The sequence below is a fragment of the Delphinapterus leucas genome, chromosome 15 (genome assembly GCF_059928025.1).
Source record: "Delphinapterus leucas isolate spDelLeu-1000000601 "Yukka" chromosome 15, BTC_Dleu_Yukka2, whole genome shotgun sequence".
NCBI classification, from domain to species: Eukaryota; Metazoa; Chordata; class Mammalia; order Artiodactyla; family Monodontidae; genus Delphinapterus; species Delphinapterus leucas.
The window spans coordinates 8,398,723-8,419,321 of NC_143143.1; the positions used below are offsets into that span (position 1 = coordinate 8,398,723).

At 57.7% G+C, this 20,599-nt stretch overlaps 1 protein-coding gene across 2 annotated transcripts in view; it reads right to left on the minus strand.

Moving 5' to 3' along the window:
• Positions 1–7,511, minus strand: part of RASA4B (RAS p21 protein activator 4B) — a 30,551-nt gene extending 23,040 nt beyond the window's left edge. For both annotated transcript variants that reach the window (XR_002646645.3, XM_022588015.3), the window contains exons 1-4: positions 7,342–7,511; positions 3,037–3,093; positions 1,531–1,644; positions 972–1,033 (exon numbers count right to left, since the gene is read on the minus strand). Coding sequence is in view for 1 of the 2 variants with exons in the window: in XM_022588015.3 (XP_022443723.2) it covers positions 972–1,033; positions 1,531–1,644; positions 3,037–3,093; positions 7,342–7,406 (298 nt within the window). In the remaining variant the exon portion in view is untranslated. The remainder of the gene's footprint in view (positions 1–971; positions 1,034–1,530; positions 1,645–3,036; positions 3,094–7,341) is intronic.
• Between the last annotated feature and the right edge of the window lie 13,088 nt (positions 7,512–20,599).

Consider the following 20,599-nt stretch of genomic DNA (forward strand, 5'->3'; position numbering starts at 1 on the left):
AGAGCCTGGGTCAAAGTCCAAGTCCTCACTCTTGGGCCACACTGCATTTGGTGGCCCTGACCCTGACCCATCCTGGGACCGGACTCTCTGCCTCAGTTTCCTCATCTCAAAACAGGGGGAGAGTGGCTCTCGCCCAGGGGTGCTGGGAGGAAGGCCTAAGCCCAGATGGGGGTGTGACGAGGCAATGGCATCATTAGGGCCACTGGCCCCCAAGGGGCTGGCTGGGGCCACAGGCAGGACAGGCCTCAGGCCTGGCAGGGGCCAAGAGGCTCCGTGAGTCAGCAGACGCCCCTGCCCCCAGGCCTGCCCCAGCCTCACGGACAGGAGCAGGCGTGTGCCGGGAAGGCCCCTTGAGAGTCACAGGGGCTCCGGCCAGCAGAGTCTGAAGCATCTCAGAGCTCCTGGTCTGAACCTTCATTGGCAGGTGGGGACTCAGTCCAGAGGAGGCAGCACCAGGTCACATGGTGAGGCTAGGGCAGGGCTGACCCCTCCAAACAATGTCCGCATCCCCAGAATCCTCCAAGGCGCTCTCCAGCCTGGCCCCGCTCCAGGCTGACCCCTCAGACTTAGGACACTAGGGCCCAGGCTGAGGGGACCCCGTGGGGTACAGAGCCAGCCAGATTGGGAGGAGGGGTTCCCACACCTGGGCCATGCAGCATAAAGGGGCCCCTTCCTCTGCCTGCAGAGGCCTCAGATCCCACCACTAGCAGCCCCTCTTTGCCCTGGGGGGATGTGGTCCCAACTGAGGGCGGGGGCAGAATGGGGCACAGAGGCCGGGGTGCAGGAGTTGGAGAGGGCCACAGGCCCTTCTGGGGAGGGTAGAAATGGCTTTTCCTGAGCATGGGGGCCTGAAGGAGCCCAGAAGAAGGGTCTCAGAGTGGAGGATGGGCCGGGGACTGGGCAGACAAGTGGGGGGCCAGGGGAGGGAGGCCAGGGGAGGAGAAAGAGTGGGCTCCCTCCCGGGATCTTACCCTTAGGGTGAGTAGCCAGGGTGTCCCTGGTAAGGCAGACCTTCCCGATGACGTCGTCCCGGCTGGAGGGTGGAGAGGGAGCCAGAGCTGGGCAGGGCTCGGTGCGGAGCCCAGGACCCCCTCCCATGCAGGTCGGGGCCCCTGGCGGGAGCAGGGAGACTGACACTCCAGTCACTTACCAGAGCCCACGGAGCCGGACCCATGACCCTTCTGTAGGCCCTCTCATGGGCATGGGATATGTTTCCGCACGTGGACTGACACACATGCCCACAAACATGCCAAGCTCTTCTCTCCGGGGGCCTGTTTCCTAGCTTGCATCCCCGCGCACACACAGCCCAGTGCACGTGCACACATGTGATGTGGTGGGAGCACAAGGAATCCACACACACAGACACAGACACCGCACAACCAAACCCTACACCTTCCAGATCCCCCCGGGCTCCCCCTCCCTCCAGGCTGTAAAGAGGATGCCGTGACCAGCAGTCCCAGCAGTGAAATGGGCCAGAGAGGGACAAGTGGTGGGGTCTGGGCCCCAGCTGAGGACTGGGGTTCCACGCACCTGAGGGCATCCTCGTCCATGACGTAGAAAGCCACCGAGTGGAAGGTGGGCAGCAGGTGAACCTGATACTCCTCGCCCCAGAAGGGGCACAGGGTCTTCCACACAGTGGCTGTCCTGCAAGAGAGGACCCTCAGCACTTGCCTGGGCCGCCCGCAGGCCCCGGGCTGAGACAAGGCGGGGCTGTGTGGCTTGAGCCCACCCTTCCCCACATCTGCCTCCATTCCCGGGAAAAACTGCTCTGCTAGGTGATGATTCTCCCTGTCCCGGACCCACCGTCCATCACCAATCATTCCCTCCTGACCTTCCTCTCTGCCCTGGGTGGGGCACAGGCTGCGTCTATCAGGCCATTTTCCATTGGGGGAAACTGAGACCAGAGTTGGCAGTAGCTGGCCTCAGGTCACACAGCAGGACAGTGGCAGAGCCAGGACCAAAGCCTCCCCCTGGCTCCAGATGCTGGACAGACTCACTGTAGAGGCAGGGGGATGGCCAAGTTGACTCTGGAGACAGAGAGTCCTCCTGGGGGCCCTGAGAGCCAAGGTCTGGGTCCTGACCCACAGAGGTCCTGTATGGGCAAAGCCTCACCCAGTTCTGGCCGAACCCCCCAGGACAGAGCCTTCAGCACATAGGGCTCAGCAGGGTATGTGGATGTGGGGAAGCTGAAACTCCCCAAGGACCCAGATGAAGGCTCAGGGGATCACCTTCATCCCAACCAGTTCTTGGACAGGTCACTTGAACTCTGGGGCCTTGGTTTCTCTGTCTGTCATTGAGGCAATCAGAGCATGCATGTCTCCCCCCTCATGGTGCCCATGCTCAGGAGAGAATCTGGAAAAAGGCGTCTGCAGTGAGAAGAACTGTGTATGGCAGCCTTGGCTCTCAATCAGCAGTGGACACCCAGATGGGTAGAAGAGCTGAGCGGCTTTGGCCATGAACTTTGAGGCAAAGGCCTGAGTGAGAGAGGGGACCAAACAGCAAAGACCCTGCCAGAATCATGGAGCCCATGGAGAAAGGGACGCCCAGGGGAAGTGGCCCTTCTGGACAAGTTAGTTCTTCTGTAAACAGGATGTGACCCTATTGTACGGAGCTCACTGGAAGCATTAAGCGGGCTGGGAAAGGTTTCTCACAGGGCCTGGCAGAGACCACGTTCCCTAAGTGACTGCTGTTGTAGTGAGCCATCATCATCTTTCCCTCCTGCGGGTTGTAAAGAGCGACAGGGTCGGGGAGAGGCCTTGTCTGAGCACCCGCCCGCGGCACATAACCCCTCCGTGGGCCGTAAGGCCAGTAATCGGCAAGACTAGTGGGTCTTCCTTACCTCCTAGCAGGCTGTGAGGGCCTGATGGGCTCCAGGGAATCAGATGTTCCAAGCCCTCACCACGCAAATTTCACACACACACACACACACACACACACACACACACACACACACACGCCAGATGTGTGAGTTCAAACGGGCCCGGGGGGGCAGCCCATCTCACTCACCCTCAGGTGGGGGCGGGGCGAGGGCGGTACCTTATGATGGGCTCGTGGTCCACCTTCACGATGCAGTAGGGATCGCTGCTGCCCGTGCTGCAAGAGACAGGCGGGGAGGGGCTGACTGATGGGGCGGCCGGCCGTGGACACCCCTCCTTCCTCCTCCAGGGGCTCCCAGCGACCCCAGGAAAAAGACAGTCAAGGCTGAGGCACCAGGTCCTGGGCTGGGACCCAAAGATTCCTCAGGCAGGAAAGTACCTCCACCCTCGGTCTGGGAGGGGGCTCGTGAGGCAAAGGCAGGATCGTGCACCAAGGCTCCCCTGCCCGCTGCTTCTCCAGCTCGGGCGGGGTGGGGGGAAAGGTGCTTCTCCTTCCTGCCGGCTCCCACAGCACCCCCCCCCGCCCCGCCCCAGCCCGGGGAAGACAGAAACAAGTCACAAAAGCCTACCCTCAGCCAAGTCAGCCCCTCACTCTCTCCGCTCAGACTTGCTTCCTCCAGTGCTTCCCGCCTGGACTGTCTTCCCACTCCTCCCAAGACCCCTCCTTAGTCCCCTTCACTAAGAGCCCTCTCCTGTCCCAGAGGCCCGGAGTAAGGGCTCCCCTGCAATCCCCCCGCCAGCCCCCTCCCTGGCACGTTTCCCTCCATCCCAGCACTGCTAATGAGGTACTGCCGTCAGCTGCCTCCCCTACCTGTCTATGAGCTACCTGAGAGGGGGGACCACTTCTGTGTTGACAGGGTCCCTTGAGTGTTTGTTGGATGAATGAATGAATGAACGAATAAAACCATCGGCCTCAAGCTCCCAGCCATCTGGAAAAGAACAAATGGGCCAGGCAACCCAGGACCGCTTGGTTCCTCCTGTCTCTGTTGGTGGGGAATTGATTCCTGGGGTTGAGGGCAGCACCGGCCTGGCCCAGGGCCACTGTTGGGCAAGAAGTGGGGGGTGGCCTGTCTTCAGAAGTGCCCTTCAGGCCTGGCATCCATAAAAAGGAAGTGTATTTGCATGTTGGAGGTTGGGGAATTCCAAGCCCAGCTTCCCTTCTCAGAAGGGGATCTTCCGGCAGAGGAAGCTACTGGAGACAAACATCTCCAAAGGTTCTCCTTACACTGATGGGAAATGACTCCTAAGACTGGGCACTGCCCACTGCGCAGCTCAACGAATGAATCCCTACTGAACAGTGAGGTTTGGGGCTCCTGTTGCAGGCGGGGTCACTGGGGTGGGCAAAGGCCTGCGGGCAGGAACAGACCTAGTGTGCAGGGCAGCCATGAGCTGGGTGGCTGGATCAGAGGGGCGGAAGGGGGCAGTGTCAAGGGTGGGCTGAGGCCAGATTTAAGGACCTGAGCCCAACTGTGGCTGGCCCAGCCTGGCTCCTTGTGGGGCCTCTATATTTAGGGCCTTGGCAGTGGAATGGGGAGGATCAGGGTAAACCCCAAAATAGCCCCGGGCCCGTCCCCAGGGCCACTGGGCATAGGAGCCAGTGGGTCACTGGTCACCATGAGACTCAGCTCCTGTATGGCTGACCCAGGCACCCAAGGATGGGAGGAAGCATGACAGAAACAGGTGGGCTCTGGAAGCTGTTGGTGATAGGGTGCACAGCTGTGCTCTGTGCCCTTAAGGGGACTAAAAACCCATGAGTGGAAGTGGCCGGGAGGCAAGTGGTCACTGTGTGATGACACCCTTCCTCAGAACTGCCTCAGTCAAGATGGGTCACCATGGATGAAAGTGAACTCCCCGTCCTCAGAAGCATGCAAGTCCCAGCTGGAAGGGATGCTGCTCGGGAGACAAGCTGGGGCTGATGAGGTCCAGTGGGGCAGGCTCACCACCCCCCGTGCCTCCAGCACTTGGGGAGGGTCTCCCGTGATCTCCAAACCCCCGCCATGCCTGAGCCAACGCTCTGCGTGGCATTTGCGAGGCTTGGTCCCCACTGAGCCCCCCCCCCCCGTCAAGCTTGCAACCTGGGTCCAGCTCGGTTGGCCTGTCAGCAGCAGACTGGGTTTGAATCCTGACTTCTCCCCCTACTGGCTGTGTGGCCTTGGAAAAGGACTTCCCATCCTGAGCCGCGGTTTCCCCATCTACAAATGGAGCATATCTATGTTATAGGGTTAATAAGAGGATTAAATGGGAAGGTCCTGGACACATCTGAATCTCCCCTACTGTGGACCAGGCGTCCCTTAAGGGACCTGGCATGCCAAGACGAATGAGTCATGGTTCCTGCCCTTAGAGTCACGTGGTGCAGGCAGCCCACGAAGAAGCAATTGCTATCAAGGGCTTCGTCCTAATTCCAGCTCACCCGAAGTGCCGGAAGGCATGGAGCAGGGGCAAGGAACCCTGCCCAAGGGCACCAGGGAAAGTCCTGAAGAGGAGTAGAAGTTTGGAAGAGGTTCTAAAGGGTGAATAGGAGTTTTCCAGTGAACCCTGAAGGGGAGTCCTTGAAGGCAGAAGACTCACACATGTGCAGAAGCAGGGCTGTGAAGGCCAGTAGCCCAAATGTGAGGGGCTGGGGTGGCGGAGGTTCACAGCTGGATTTAAGAGATGGTTGACGGTCAGAGCTGTGCACACCAGCCTCTATGCGGAAGGCAGAGGAAAGGAGGTAGGGGGAGGTGAGGAGGCAGGAGGGCAGGGCAAGGAAAGAGATTCTGGAGGCAGAACCCTCAGAACTTGGTGGCCCCTCCCCTGGGGATGGAGGCACCTGGTGGTGTCCCTCAGCTGTGCAGAGGCAGGGCTGGGCAGGGAACCCGGCACCATGGCTCCCAGGTAGGCAGAGTCCACAGTTGCACCGCCCTAGGCTGGTGAAAGCCTAGAGTCAGGCACTAGGGCCAGCGCTGCAGGGATGGGGAGGGAGGCAACAGATGGAGGGGCTGCTCCTCCCAGGCGCCACCAGCCAGAGGAGGCCAAGCTGACCTAGATACCAGTGCCCGCATGGGGGGCGCTTAGATGCTGGGCCTGGAGGCCGAGACCCTTCTCAGAGCTCATCTGCCTTCCCACCTGAGAGACCACATTCCCAGCTCCCGCCCCAACTCCCCCCCACGCAGCGGAAATCCACCTTGAGACAGCCCGCCCAGCACCCTCCCTCACCCATTGCCATGGCAACTGCTGAGCCAGGCCTCCTCAGGCCCAGGGGGCCTTGAACTGGAACTGCTCATGGCGCTGAAAGTGCTGGGAAACTCACAGGGACCACTGTGCGCGTGAGGGAGATGCCCTTGCCCCATCCTCCTGCACCCCACTCCCCAGTCCACCACCTCTCTGCATCCGGGAGCTCTCTGAGGAGCCCGGGGGTGGGGAGGCTGCCAGACTTTGGACCATATGCTGCCTCCGGGCTCCCCCATCCCCGCCCCCTCCTCTAGGCAGCCAGGCCCCTCAAGCTTCGTACTTTCCACCGCTCTTATCCGAGAGGGATTCCCACCTCCAGTTTACAGCAGGGAAACTGAGGCTTTGGGGACAGTGAGCTGCCTGAGGTTCAGGCAAGGGAGCCAGTGATGGGATTGGACTGCTCAGCTCTGGCACCTGTTGAGGAGGCTGGGACGGGGGCTTCAGAAACCTCCTCAAATCTGGCCAGGGGCCAGGGAAGGTCCTAGGAGTCAGTGCTTGTTAGGAGCCCTAGACTCAAGACCTTGCTCCGCCACTTGGAGCCAGCATTTCACGTCTCTGAGCCTCGGTTTCCACATCTGTAAAATGGAATGGTGAGAACGACCTTGCTGGGTGGCTGTGAGGATTAAAGGCAATGGCTCTGGTAAAGCCGAGGGTACAAGAGCCGCTACTACCCAGCCACCCCATCCTGCACCGGTCCCAGCCTCCTGACCTAAGGTCCACTCTTCAGGCCAGCCCCTCCCTTCCCAAATGCACAGCAGGAAGCCCCAGGACAGCCCCTGGGCCCCATGGTGTTTCCCGTGCACTCCCAGGTACTAAGGGTTCCAGAACTACTGAGGAAGACCCCTCGTTTCTAGGGGGGGCACCCCACACCCTCCAGCCACACCCCGCTCCCCCCCCCCGCCGGCAGTGCATGGAGACAACTCCTTTTCGATGTCTCCCCGACGCCCAGCTCCTGTCCTATCAAAGCCCCTTACCCTCTTGAGCGGCCGTTCTCTACCCCCATTCACTAAGGCCCCTTACAGATCCCCGCCCCCTCCCCAGACCCCGGCCCTTCCCTGTCACCCCCTGTCCGGTGCTCGCAGCAAATCTTACTGTCCCCATTTCCCTGCCAGTCTCCCACTGCAGCCACACTCGCCACACCCTCACCACTGCTCTACTTGTGGGCGGGCCGTGTGGACCCCAGAAAGGTCAGGCAGGCATAAGGGGCAGCGCCCCTCCCCGGAAAGTTGGGGTTCCCTCCTCCGGCCGCGCTCACATGTCCTTGGCGGGCAGGTTCTTCCCCTCCACGATGCGGATGAACAGCGAGCTGCGCTTGGCCATCGTGAGTCCGCGACGCGGGGTCCTGGCACGGGGGGAGCCGGACGCCAGGGTCCAGGGCAGCGGCCGGCGGTCGGGCGGGCGCTGGACTGGGCGCAGGGGGGGGCGGGCCCCGCTGGGCCTGGTAGGTAAGCGCGGGGGCGGAGGAATCGCTCCCACTTCATTCACCCCGCCACCACCCCATGTGAGGAGGGGGGACACAGCGCCCGGGAGGACCAATCGGAAGCCGGGGCTCCCCGGGGTGGGCGGGGCCTGCCCGAGCCGCGGCGCTCATTGGGCACCTGGGGCGGTTTAGGGGAGGGGCCTGCGCTGAGGAGTTGGGGAGCGCAGGCTGGAGCTGAGGGGCGTTGGGCGCCCGTCTAGTCTAGTGGAGCCGTAGGGCCCCCGGTGACTTGCGCCACGGGTCCTTGTGGGCGGCGGGCGTGGTCCGAGTGCCTGTACCCAGGCGCTCAAGGGCTGTGGGCCCGAGTGCGCTCTGGGAGGCGTGAGCAAGCGCGGGGATGCGCGGGTGGGGTCGTGAGAGGAGGATAGCCCTGGCCACCCGAGGCTGACGCTTGGAGGCCCTGCAAAGGTGTAAATTGAATGGATGAATAATCGGATGAACTTAGTAAACAATAGGAGTGTTTGTGTTAGAGTTGCGTGGACCCAGAAGGAAGTGAAGCCGGACAGCTCAGAGATTTGGGGGATCCAGAGGTGTGGGGGCCCGTCTGAAAGACCTGGATTATTTGGGTGAACCTGCTTGCGAGGAGGGAGCTTTCTCAGTCTCACCTCATTTACGGCTTTTACATCCCCTCAGTGGGAACCTGGATGAGGCGCTCAGGTTCATAGAGGGGAAATTACTTGCTGGAGGTCACACAGCTGTCCCCTGGCAGGGCTAGGCCTGGCTTCCCCAGATCTTTCTTCCAGACTCGGTGTCTAGAGCTGAGTTTCTAGAATTGTCCCCCTTCCCAGATCTAGGGGTCACAGTCCGGGGCTGGCACAGCAACAACTGGCCCTGGGCAGCTGGCTCCCGGTGAAGGTATTGCCCCAAGCATGACTGCAGACTTGGGTCCTAGCCCCAGCCCCACTACTCCCTTGCTGGGTGACGCTGGGTGGCTCCCTGAACCTCTCCGAGCTGGTTCCATTTCATCACCTGCAAAGAGGGAGCAGTGACACCTGCCCAAAACACCCAGGACACACTTCATGTCGGGGTGCCTAGCAGGTTCTATTTCCTGTCACATTTTGTTTTCTTTTCCTATTTTGTTATTTATACACTACATGCATGCTTTTCCAAATTCAGAAGGTATTGAAGGTTTACAATGCCTTCAGTGAAAAGTCAGTCTCTCTTCTCTCCCAGCCACTTCCACTGCCCTGAGGCAGCCGCTATTCCCGATCCCTTGTGCATCCTTTCAGACAGTCTCTGCCTGCAGTGCATCGGCAGACATGTGGTTTTTTTTTTTCTTTCATACACAAATAGTAGCTTAGTGGTTACACTGAGAGTTTCACTTCTTTTATCTTGGAGAGCCGTGCATATCTGTACACAAAAGACACCCTTGTTCTCTTTGCCGCTTACCCAGTTTTCTGTTGTGTGGAGGTAACATCCATCATCTCTTTGATGTCCCCTGCTAGTGGATGAGCAGGTTGCCGCCATCATTTGCTTTCACCGAACGATAGCATGGCTCACACGTCATTTTGCACATGAGCAAATGTAACCAAAGATAAATTCCTAGAAATGGAATCCCTAGGTCAGAAGACACGTGTGGGCGGGACTTCCGTAGGATGTGCCAAATTCCCTGCTGCAGTGGTCGTTTCAGTGTACACAGCCATCGGCACACAGGAGAGAGCCAGCTCCCCGTGTCCTCGCTGTGTCCTCGCTAGCACGCTAATTATCAATCTGTGACCTTTGGCTAAGTGATCAGTAGGAAAATAATGGTTTCTCAGCGTACTTAGGGCTATTTTTTCAGGTGGTTTATCAAGGCCCTTATCAGTCATCCTCAGCTACTGAGATTTGCCCCCTCTGCCTGTTCACCCTTCAGGCATGTGCCCCCATCCCTGGGTTTGCGCGAGGCCCCCTGGGGAGTGAGAAGAAGTTTGTTGGCTTCTTGGTAAATTTGGGGCTCACTCCCCACCACCGTGGGCTGTTCTCCCGAGGGCCTTCAGCCTACTCAGCTCCAAGCCAGGCTCCCCTCCCCCACTATGAATTCTAGACCCACGCTGACCTGGTCATTGTCCCCCAGTAACCTCCAGTTTGTCACGAGCCCTTCTGGAATATAGCTTCCAGAGTGGGGCTGGGCCTCCCTTCTGTGCTCTTGCTTCACAGAGCAACATGAACAGATCAAACCCGCCCTTCTCCCGGGCACTAGATCTTTAATGGTGCTACCCACAATCCCCTTAGCTTTTGGGGGCCACACTTCCCAGATTTCTGGTTCGAAACAACAGAAACCAGTTTGGACTAATTTAAATAGAAAGGGGTTCATTAGAAGCTATTGAGTGTGTCGATTCTCCGGGAGAGCCAGAGAACCAGGCCCAAAGGCCACACCCAGCCAGGGACAATGCCCCAAATCACATGCCAGAAGCGGCTTGGTGCGGACACCCCCACTGACGCCCTGGCCAGACCCCTCATCTCATGCCGACTCTGGACGCCAGGTGCTGCCACCACAACTGTTACCCAGCCGCACCCCCTGCATCCCCATGGAGTTGGGAAAGCTGGGGCAGCATCTGTGCTGGGAGGGGCCTGCCTCCGAAGATGGGGTGGGGGGGAGGGAGGAAGGCCCTGGACAGAGGAAGGGGGTTCAGGTGCTGGGCATCCCAAAGGGTGATGGCAGTCCCTGCAGGGTCTTGAACTTCTCCATGCTGCACCCCAGATGACATCCCTTTAGCACCCACTAGATGCCACCTGGACTCTGGACACCCACGGTTTTCTCATTTGGTTCTTATGACAACCTGTGAGTAGGTGCTGTGTAACCACCTTTTTTCCCGGTGGTTCCCGTGGTGCCCGGCATCCTGCATCACTCCACTTCAGAAGAAAGGGAGGAGGCTCCGTGGGGGCTGCCGGGAGGGCCTCAGGCTGCTGCCCACCCTGACCCCATCCCCACTGACACGCAAGACCCTTTCCTCTGCACTGCCTGGTCCCTGGCCCAGTGTCCTCAGAGCACAGCCTCTGAGCACAGGGACTCCTGAGGCAGAATGGGGTCTACACTGAGGATTCAGCCAGGGAGGCAAGCCGAGCTTCCAGCACTTTCCCAGAAACCAGTTTCTGGGGAGGAGGTGAGTCAGAGGGTGGGACAGGGAGAGGAGCTCAGCCTGGCTCCACAATCAGTCCAGACCCTCCATCTATGGGGGGGGGGGCTACAGAGGGGATTCCTTTCCTAAGCAGACCACTGCTCTCATTTCCTATTTCCCTCATTCATTCATTCAGTCAGTCATCTGCTTATGTCGTCAGCATTCAAGGACTGGTGCTGGGTGCTGGGGATCCATGGGAAAACCAACTTCCCTCAAGGGGTTCACAGTCAAAGGGAAGAGATGGACATCAAAGGTCAGGTAAGTGCTACAGCAGAGAAATGAATGAGGAATACAGAGGAGGGAGGGGGCCCAGGATCTTCAAAGAGGAAGTGACATTTGAGCTGGCTTTCAAAGGATGCACAGGTGTGCATGATGGGGTCCAGGTGGGAAGGGGATGCTCCCAGTGGAGGGGGCAGCCTGAGCAAAGGTGTGGGGAGTGGTGGAGCCTGGGGTGTTCTGGAAACATCCAAGAGGGAGGTGTCAGAGGCCTATGGAACCTGAGCCTGTGAGGGCAGATGAGAGCCAGCCAATGGAGGGTCTTGACTGCTGGGAGGGAGCTCGGATTTCTCCTGGGCAGGGTTTGGAGAAGCAGAGTGACGTGGATGGACTTGGGTGCTGGAAATTCAGTGGGTTGACATTTTGAAATGTTAGCATGTGGGTCTCCTTCCCACCCTGAACTTCCTGTGCCCCTAACCCACGTCATTTGAATCGAGTACCCCTGCCCACATATTTTTAGGGACCTACAAAATGTTTCAATTTCTTTTAGAATCAGAAGGAAGAATGAATAGGAATGAATATGTAACAATGAATCCAGCCTGGATTGCATCCATCTCTATACCAGAGTGGTCGTAAAATATGTTTTAAGACCTTGACCCACACTAGCAAAAGTGCCTAAGCCTCGTGAAGGTCTTAGTGCTCCTGGCACAGGCCAGGAGGCAGCTCTTGAGTTTCGAAGCATGTCTATGAAATTCACGGCAAATCAGTAGCGTAGAAAGAAAAAAGTGTTTGAATTGCAGAGTCTGGGGTTTTGAGCATCAGAGGAGACTTGGAAGGGCCGGGAGGACCAGCTGCCCTTCCAGCCTCTGCCAGGGATGAGGAAAGAGGCTTAGACAAAGGTGAGCCCCCTGGGTGCTACCCCAGGGAGGGGGTTGGATCTGAATTGCCTGAAATGAGAAGTGAGGGTCTGATCAAGATTACATTGAGTGATAGGAAATTAAAATTTTATTTCTGCTAAGTGAAATAAACCAGTCACAAAAGACAAATGCTATAAATTTTACTGATACGTGATGTCTAGTGCAGTCAGACTCAGAAAGAGAAAGTAGAACGGTGGTTGCCAGGGTTCGAGCCTCAGGGAGGGAGAATGGGGTGTTGTCGTTTAATGGGTATAGAGTTTCTGTTTTGCAAGATGATAAACTTCGGAAGACTGGTTGCACAGCAATATGAACGTACTTAGCAGTACTGAGCTGTGCCCCTCGAAATGGTTAAGGTGATACATTTTATGTTACATGTTTTTTTGTTTTCTTTTTCACCACAATCAAAAAAACGCACATATGCCCCAACTTTACATGCATTTCTGTGGCTGTAAAAATATTTGAAAATAATTTTATAGTTTAGCTTTGGAAGCTCTTTGGATTCCAGGAACTCATTTGATTTGCTGCTGGCCTTGATTTCTCCACAAACATCGTGCATTCTTAGGAATCTTGGGGATTCTTCCAAAGTGAGAGAATGTAATGTGACCTACAAATTGTTTTCAAGTACAGTGACATGTCTTAAAATGCTAAATTTAACAATGGATGAAACTGACATTTAGAAGAAATTTAAGTAAACATTTACTATTTTTAAATTTGGGGTTTTTTTTTTTTGTATTTTGGAGCCAGTGCCCTTCCCCTTCACCAGACTTCAAGGATTGTAATGAACTGGAGGCCCCTTGCCCACAGGGTCTCCCAGGGAAGCTGTCCCTGCCCAGAGGAAAGGCATGCCGTCCTTCTGTCCTCCCCCCTCCCAATGCCAAGTCTCGGCCGGGACCCAGGAGAGGACTTCTGGGAGGAGACAGGACCCAAGAGAATAGGGCAGCGCAGGCATTGCTGTAAGTTAGAGAGGAAGTCAGAGAAAGTGGATCACAGAGAGGAGCGGGGCAGGGGTAGGGAGCTGGGTGCAGGTCAATAAGACCTGCTGTGTGACTGTGGGCAAGTAACTCAGCCTTTCTGAGCCTCATTTGCCTAATCTGTAAAGTGGGGCAATGGTAGTGGGGCACCTCATAGCTAGGCTATGAGTAGAGCTCGCTGATGTCAGCAGAGGCACTTTTCTGTGCTGAGAACTTCGGGAACATCCTCTCACTAGTCCTCACAGGAGCCAGGGGCCGTTCCCATCATCCTCCTTTTATGGACGAGGAAGCCACAGACCAAGCCCCTACTATGTGCGGGCCGTGCCTCATCGTCCTTGGTCCTCACCACAACTCCAGGACAAAGGTTATGTCTGCTTTGTAGACAAGTTGCTGCAAAGGCATTTTGACAAAGTCACCCACTCCTAGCATGGCCCCCAATCTCCCTGGGAGGACAGAGAAAAAGAGAAACAAGTGGAGAAAAACAGAAGCAGAGAGACAGACAGGAAGTCAGAAAGAGAAAATACAAAGACAGAGGGAACGTTCTAGACCCTGACTGAGCTGGGGGCAGAGCGAAGTGGAATGTTGCTCCCTGCCAGTTCTCCCCAGGGACCCCTTGTGCGGGGCCGGGAAGAGACTGCAGGTCCCTCGGGGCAACCCAAGGTGGCCCAGAGTGGTCTTGGGCCAAAGCCTAGGTGGGCAGGGCAGGCACACAGCTGCTGACCGGTGTCCCTGAGGTGCCCTGTGGGCATGGGGCTCCCAACAGTGGCCGAGCAGGGCTGCCAGGAGGACCTCAGAGGTCCCCTTTCTCTGAGGCCTCCCCAGAGCTGCAGTCACTTAAGCCCCTCAGCCCCAGCCCCTGTGGCTGAAAACTGCCCCTTCCCAAAGCGGAAAAATGAGGCAAGGCAAGTGGAATACCAAGAGACTTGGGTTTTGAAAGATGAGGGTTGGGAATCCAGAGTCTTGGGCCCAGATCTCTGCCCCAGCCTCTCGGAGCAACCAAGGGCACTCCCTTTCCATGGAGGGTAGACATGTTCCAAGTGGACTTCCTGGAAGAGGTGGCATCAGGCTGGACTTGAAGGAGCAGGGCTGGGGCTGGGAGGTGCGGGCAAAGGGGCCAGGCACAGCTCTCAGGGCACCCCCTGAGCAGAGATGGCCCGGGGCTGGGGGGGCACGGCGTGAGTCTGAGGAGACCCTGAACTCCAGAACCCTCGCTGAGCCTCTGCCAGCTCCCAGGCGAGAAGCATGACTATGGGCAGGACAGGGGACTTGGCATGGGGCCAGCACAGCAGGAGCCACAACATAAACTTGTCGTGGCTTCTGGCGCCACCGCCTCCCTGCTCCAGCTCTGGACAGGCGCTGGCTGGGCTGACAGACACCAGGAGCCTTGGAGCCACGGTGAGGTGGGGAGGTGGACGGCTGGCGGAGGCGGCTCCTGGAGGGCTCCAGCACACCCTTCACCCCTGCTCAAAGGGCTTTCCACACCGCCACGTCAGCTTCTCCACTTTCCCAGCTTCAGTGCTCGGTGGGTGTTACCGAGTCCGAGCTCATACTGCTCACTGCAGGGCAGGCCACTAAATCAAGAGATGAGTTGCTGGGGCAAGGAATAGCGACTTTATTCCCAAAGCCAGCAGACTGAGAAGATGGTAGACTCGAGTCCCAAAGAATCATCTTCCCCAAGTTAGAAATCAGGCTTCTTTTTTTTTTTTTTTGTAGTACGCGGGCCTCTCACTGTTGTGACCTCTCCCGTTGCGGAGCACAGGCTCCAGACCCGCAGGCTCAGCGGCCATGGCTCACGGGCCCAGCCCCTACCGCGGCATGTGGGATCTTCCCGGACCGGGGCACGAACCCGTGTGACCTGCATCAGCAGGCGGACTCTCAACCACTGCGCCACCAGGGAAGCCCCAGGCTTCTCTTATACTAAAAGGGAAGGAGGTGAAGTCCTGGTTCCGGCCAGACTCCGGAAGGGGTGTGTTAATTTCTTCCTTCCTGCAGTCATCCACAGGTGGGCCTGGTCAGGATGTTCCCCAGGAGCTAATCAAAGGTATTTTAGCTTAACACTCATTACCTGGGAGGCAGGGTTCCCAGAGATGCGCCATTATGTATAATATAAGCGTATAGGCAACATCTCTTTAGTGATTAACTTGTAATAGAATACAAAGGCCCTTTCCTATTACCTGGGCACTTGGGACCCTGGCCTCTGGGCACCCTTTAGCCCTCAGCTCACCGGGGTCTCCCTGCCCTACTTGCCCTCAGCAGGACCTCCACTGTCCCTCCTAGCATCCCTGGGACCTTCTGTGTGACTGTCCCCTCCCTCCCCTGCTGGTCTCCACCCATGTCTCTCTGGCCTGTGCCTGAGTGAGGGGCAGCCAGGCTGACGGTGTGCTCAGTACAGAAGGACCAGGCCTCCCAGGGCAGCAGACAGCTCACCACCCCCCAAGCTCCCCAGGGGCAGAGGCCTCTGTCTGTTCCCTGCTGTGGCCACAGTGGCACACAGTGACAGATACTTGCTGAATAAACATGGACTCCTTTTCTTACAGTAAAACGCACTTTTTTTAAAAAAAAATTTATTTTTGGCTGCGTTGGGTCTTCGTTGCTGCGCGCGAGGGCTTTCTCCAGTTGTGGCAAGCGGGGGCTACTCTTTGTTGCGGTGCACGGGCTTCTCATTGCGGTGGCTTCTCTTGTTGCGGAGCACGGGCTCTAGGCGCACGGGCTTCAGTAGTTGTGGCCCCCGGGCTCTAGAGCGCAGCCTCAGTAGTTGTGGTGCACAGGCTTTGTTGCTCCGCGGCATGTAGGATCTTCCTGCACCAGAGCTCGAACCCGTGTCCCCCGCATTGGCAGGCAGATTCTTAACCACTGCGCCACCAGGGAAGCCCAAATGCACATATCTTAAGTGAACAGCTTGATGGATTTTTACACAGGTATACCCCCGGGTAACCATCCCCCAGATGGAGATCTAGAACATTTGCAGCCTCCAGCAGACTTTCTCGTGCCCCAGTCCAGGGACCACCTCTACCCCAGCTTGATCACCCTGGTCAGTCTTGCCTGGTTCTGATCTCCCTACGGATGGGATCACACAGTGCAGATTCCTCCGCGTCAGGCTTCTCTCAGTGTAATAAAGTCCAGGACAGTCACCCACGTGGTTGCCTGGGTCAACTCTCCACACTTCTTCATTGCTGAACAGCATTCCACAGTGCGGATGGAGCTCCCACAATGCCCTTCGCCAATGGACGGACCTCTGTACTGTGTCCAGTTTGGGCCTGTTATGAATATGGCTGCCATGAGCATTCTTGGATATGACTTCTGCTGGACGAGAGCGCAAGTTTCTCTCTATAGAGGAAATACCATGAGCAGAACTGCTGGGTCCCAGGGGGACATTAGGACACTGAGTCCTAAGCAGGTAAGTTCTTGCTGTCCCTCTGTGGGCATGTCACACCTGTCCCCACCCTCTCCTCAGTGGACCCACCGTGTTGCACCGCCCAATAGCAGAAACTCTAGATCCTTTGGTCTTATTTGGGAGAGCTGGACAGCTGTCCTGACCTCACTCCTGCCATCCCTGTGGGCCCAGGGGCCCCTTTCACAGCAGAAGGGGCCACTGGCTTAGGCAGCAAGGAGAGAGCCCTCTCCCCTAAGAGGGCACAGAACTTTCTTCCTGCAAGCTGGGAATGCTTCCCATGGCACTTCGGGACTGCTTACTTGGGGTCTGTCCCTCTGTTTTGGCCACCTTGTTCCCATAGGACAGCGGGCTGTGGTCAGCTGTTCCTGTCCCTGGTGCCTAGCACGCAGCCCGGGCAGCCGGGGATGCACAGAAAGGTGGGATGGGAGAGAACAGCCTGAGATAAATGTCCCCACTTTGGAGCCTGGAGGTATAGGCTCAAGGTCCAGTCTGCCTGCAGCTTTTAACTCCTTGGGGCTTTGCTGTGGGCTTGGCGTCCCTCCGGGGTCCAGGTGGCATTGAGAACCTGCTCTTCCCTTCACCCCGCCAACTGCACCTTAGACATAAAGCAGCCCAGCTGGGGACAACCACAGCCATATTGGCCACGCTCCCCAGGCCCCAGGAGTCCACCTCCCAAATAGCCCAGGCCGGAGCAGGTCCATGGTGGGAAGAGAAGGGGTCTCCTGCTCTGTCGAGGCAGAGAAGGCCTCCAGTCAATGTCTCTGACGTTCTCAGAGACTCCTCAGGGGCCTGGTGGCTGGGCAGAAGGGCCAAGCTGTGGCCCTGGGACAGCGGGCGGTCAGGCTCCGTGAGCAGAGGTGCTGTCTCCCGCCCTGCCCTTGGCCCTCAGCCCAGATCCAGGTTCCTCTCTTCCCAGAACTTCATCCCCCTGAGTGGTGTTACGTGCTTTGCCCTCATTAACCTCCGGAACCTTCCAGAAAGAAGTGGAAATGCCCGGCCTCATCCTCCCACTGAGGAAGCTGGGGGTGGGGCGGAGAGGAGGACAGGGGATCACCCTGGCTGCTGCCCAGATCAGAGGCAGGGTTGGGGAGCTGACCACCCCTGCCTTCCCCCCAGGGGCCCTGCAGCCCCCTCTGCTCCCCTCCAGTGGAGTTCTGAGACCCCTCCCGGTCCACCCCTGCTGGATTCCCATCCTATGTTTTCTACCCTGGTGGCACCTACCACAACCCCCATTTCTTCATCTGTAAAATGAGGCTAACCATGGGATTGCCCCAAGGATTTGGGGGTTCACGTACGTGAATTGTCCAGGCCCATTCCTGGTGCCCAGTAGGTGCTGGACAAGGACCAGCCCCTCCTAAGTCATGGTGCCCTCTGCGCATGGCCTTTGCTCTCTTGGGCTGGAGTGACTGGGTGGGGTGCAGGGATTGAGGAAGGGGGGTTGGTCTGAGTATCCCAGTCTCTGTTCCCCATCTGTCTGTCTCAGTCCCTTCATCCCACGAGGGATGGATGGAGAGGCAGCCTCGTGGGCAGCCAGGAGGGCAAAAGGAAGAGCGTTTGTGAACCCTGAGCCATCAGGATGACAGCGGAACCTCGGGCCTGACTCTGGGCAGCTCAAACCCGCCTAGCAAGCGACACGGCTCCTGCCACACCACCTTCCCAGCAACCCTGAAAGTCCCCAGGGCCACAAGCGAGCAGCCTGCACCTAGGCCTGGGCTTAACCAACGGGGCCTGGGAGGGTGGAGGAGGCCACCCCCTCTGCCTGGACTGTCCTCCTGGGAAGGGCCTCCAACAGGGTGGCTAGGACCCTGGAGAGACGCCTCTCTCAGGTCACACCCTTGCATGTTTGTGTCCCAGGTGGAAATGTCCCCCAGGGAGCTTAGGCTGATGGAGTGGGACCCAGAAGCAGCCCACGCCCCAGACTCCAGATGAGCTGATTCCTTCCTCTCCCGGGCCTCACAGCCCCTCCTGCTTGCCTGGCTTCCAGCACCGCCTAGATCTTCAGACTTTACTGTGTGAGCCAGCATTCCCAGGAGAGCCCCAGATCCATGCCAAAGAGGGCATGTAAACACACACTTGTGGGGAAGGGGGGGCAGAACAGTTCCCTGGGACTACCTGGGCTCCCGCCGCAGGGGACAACCGGGTGTCTGGAGAGGAACCAGGGCATGGAGATGGGGAGCCTGGAGGCTGCAAAGGGCATTGGGGGAGGGGCCCGGGGTGACCCCTCTGTACCTGCCGGTTGGGGTGATGGGCTGTGAACGGTCCCCATCCCTGACACACATAGTCTTTCTCCCTCGTCCTTCTGCTTCCCTTTTGCCCTTTTCCCCTACTGAGCCCAAACCTGGAACAGGAGCCAGTTTTCTGATTTTATCTTGTGTTTATTGCGAAACGGTCGTGTCCACCTCTCAGCTCAGACGGCTTCCCCCCAGGGAGTGAGAGAGTTCCCATGGCTTGTCAGAGTTAAAAACAGAGACAAAAGACTGTAGTCAGAGGCAGAGAAACATAAGAGGAGAGGATACAGAGAGAGAGAGAGAGAGAGAGAGAGAGCGCCAGAAAAACGGGCAGAAAGGCAGCGGGATACAGCAGGTCCTCTGCCCTGATCTGTTGGTCCATTTATCAGGTTGACATCAGGTGACGTGTGGCACCACTTCATGGCTCAAGGCCATCGTCCCTGAGTCTGTTTTCCTCAGGCTTGTGTGCCTGACAGCTGGAGGGCTGAGTGGGTTGATGTGCCGCACCCTGTGGTCAGTGTCACCCCACCAGGCCCTGCTCCCAGCAGCAGTGTCAGCGCCCTCTGTCCCATGATGGCCCCCTTGTTATCTCTGTGCAAGTCTACCTCTCACTGATGCAGTCCTTGAGGCCCAGCACTGAAGTCAGTGACTGTCCCCTGAGTGTGGGAATGAATGAATGAGTGAATGAATGAACACGGAGGGACTGAGTGACCTGAGGACCCTACCGCTCATCTCTTCCATCCTTTTCACGGATGAGAAAATTGAGGAGGGTCAGACAGGATGCCAGGGCTGGGGCCCGGATATGGACCCTCCTAGGGCCCTGGCAGCTCCAGGGCACTGCTCCGCACAGCGCTCCCTGAGAGCAGGTCCCACGACACAGCTCCGGAGCCGAGGCTCCCTCTCTGCTCCATAGGGGTCACCGTCAGCAGCTCTATGGGGCCAGCCACCCTGGCTCGGGCCTTCCCTTCCAGCCAGTCCTGGACTCCCAGGCCCCAGAAGAGCCCGGGGAAGCAAGGCCAGGCACAGCTGAGGTTCCACGGGGAGCCTGGGTTGGTTGGGGGTGGGGCATCCCACCAGCCCCGGGCTGGGCTCTGAGCTCAGCACCGGGCATGTCCCAGGGAGCTGGATTAAACTTTGTGGCCAGGCTGTGCCTGTCACAGAAAGTGGTGCATGTTCCCCGTGGGGGCCTGTGGTCCGGGACAGAGGTTGATTGGGGTCGTCTTCAGAACTCAACTCGGGGGCTGGAGGACCAGGGAACCAGGAGGAGGTTTGGGGCTGGGGGCAGCTCTAGGTTTGGCTGTGGGGTAACATGGTTGCCTGAAGGCCCTCTGGGATATCCGGTCAGAGGCGGCCAGGATCGCTGTACTCCACGACTCAGGGGTCAGCTTCTGCAGAGCCCCCTCTGCACGCCCAACCCTGGCCTCAGGCAGCTCTCCGTCTGGGACAGGACTCTGTGGCCCCTTTCTCTAGTCTGGAGCCCACAAAGGTGGGGAAAGATCTGATTCCACAGGATCAGCACAAAGGCGGCCTGTGCCCCCTCTGTGATGCTGTGATATAATAAGTAACACACGTTTGGTCTTTGTCTGGTTTTTGGGCACAGAGCTCTTAAAACCCCTGCAATTTTCTGAGTGCTGGTGTGAGAGGAGCATCTTCTGTTATCCATAAGGGGTGCCCCTTTCAACCATGCCTGAGTTTATGCTAATAAGGTGACTCTGTGTGGGCCCCTAGATAGCTTTTTTTCTTTTTTAATTTTTTTGGCTGCACCACGCAGGATCTTCGTTCCCTGACTAGGGATCGAACCCCAGCCCTTGGCAGTGAAAGCGTGGCGTCCTACCACTGGACCACGAGGGAATTCCCCCTAGATAGCTTTAGGGTGGAACCAACCATGTGACTAAAGGGCTGGAACTTTCAGCCCTATCCCCCCACTCTCCCTAAGCAGCCTCCAGGGAGGGCACTGGGGTTGGTTCAATCATCAATGGCCAATGATAATCAATTGTGCGTATGTCATGGAAACTCCATAAAGACCCTAGACAATGGGGTTTGGAGAACTTCCGGGTGGATGAACACACAGAGGTGCTGGGAGGTGGTGCCCCCAGAGAGGGCATGGAAGCTCAGCACCCCTCCCCCCATACCTCACCCTGTGCATCTCTTCTAGCTGGCTGTTCCTGAGTTGTATCCTTTATAATAATCTAGTAATAGTAAGTGAACT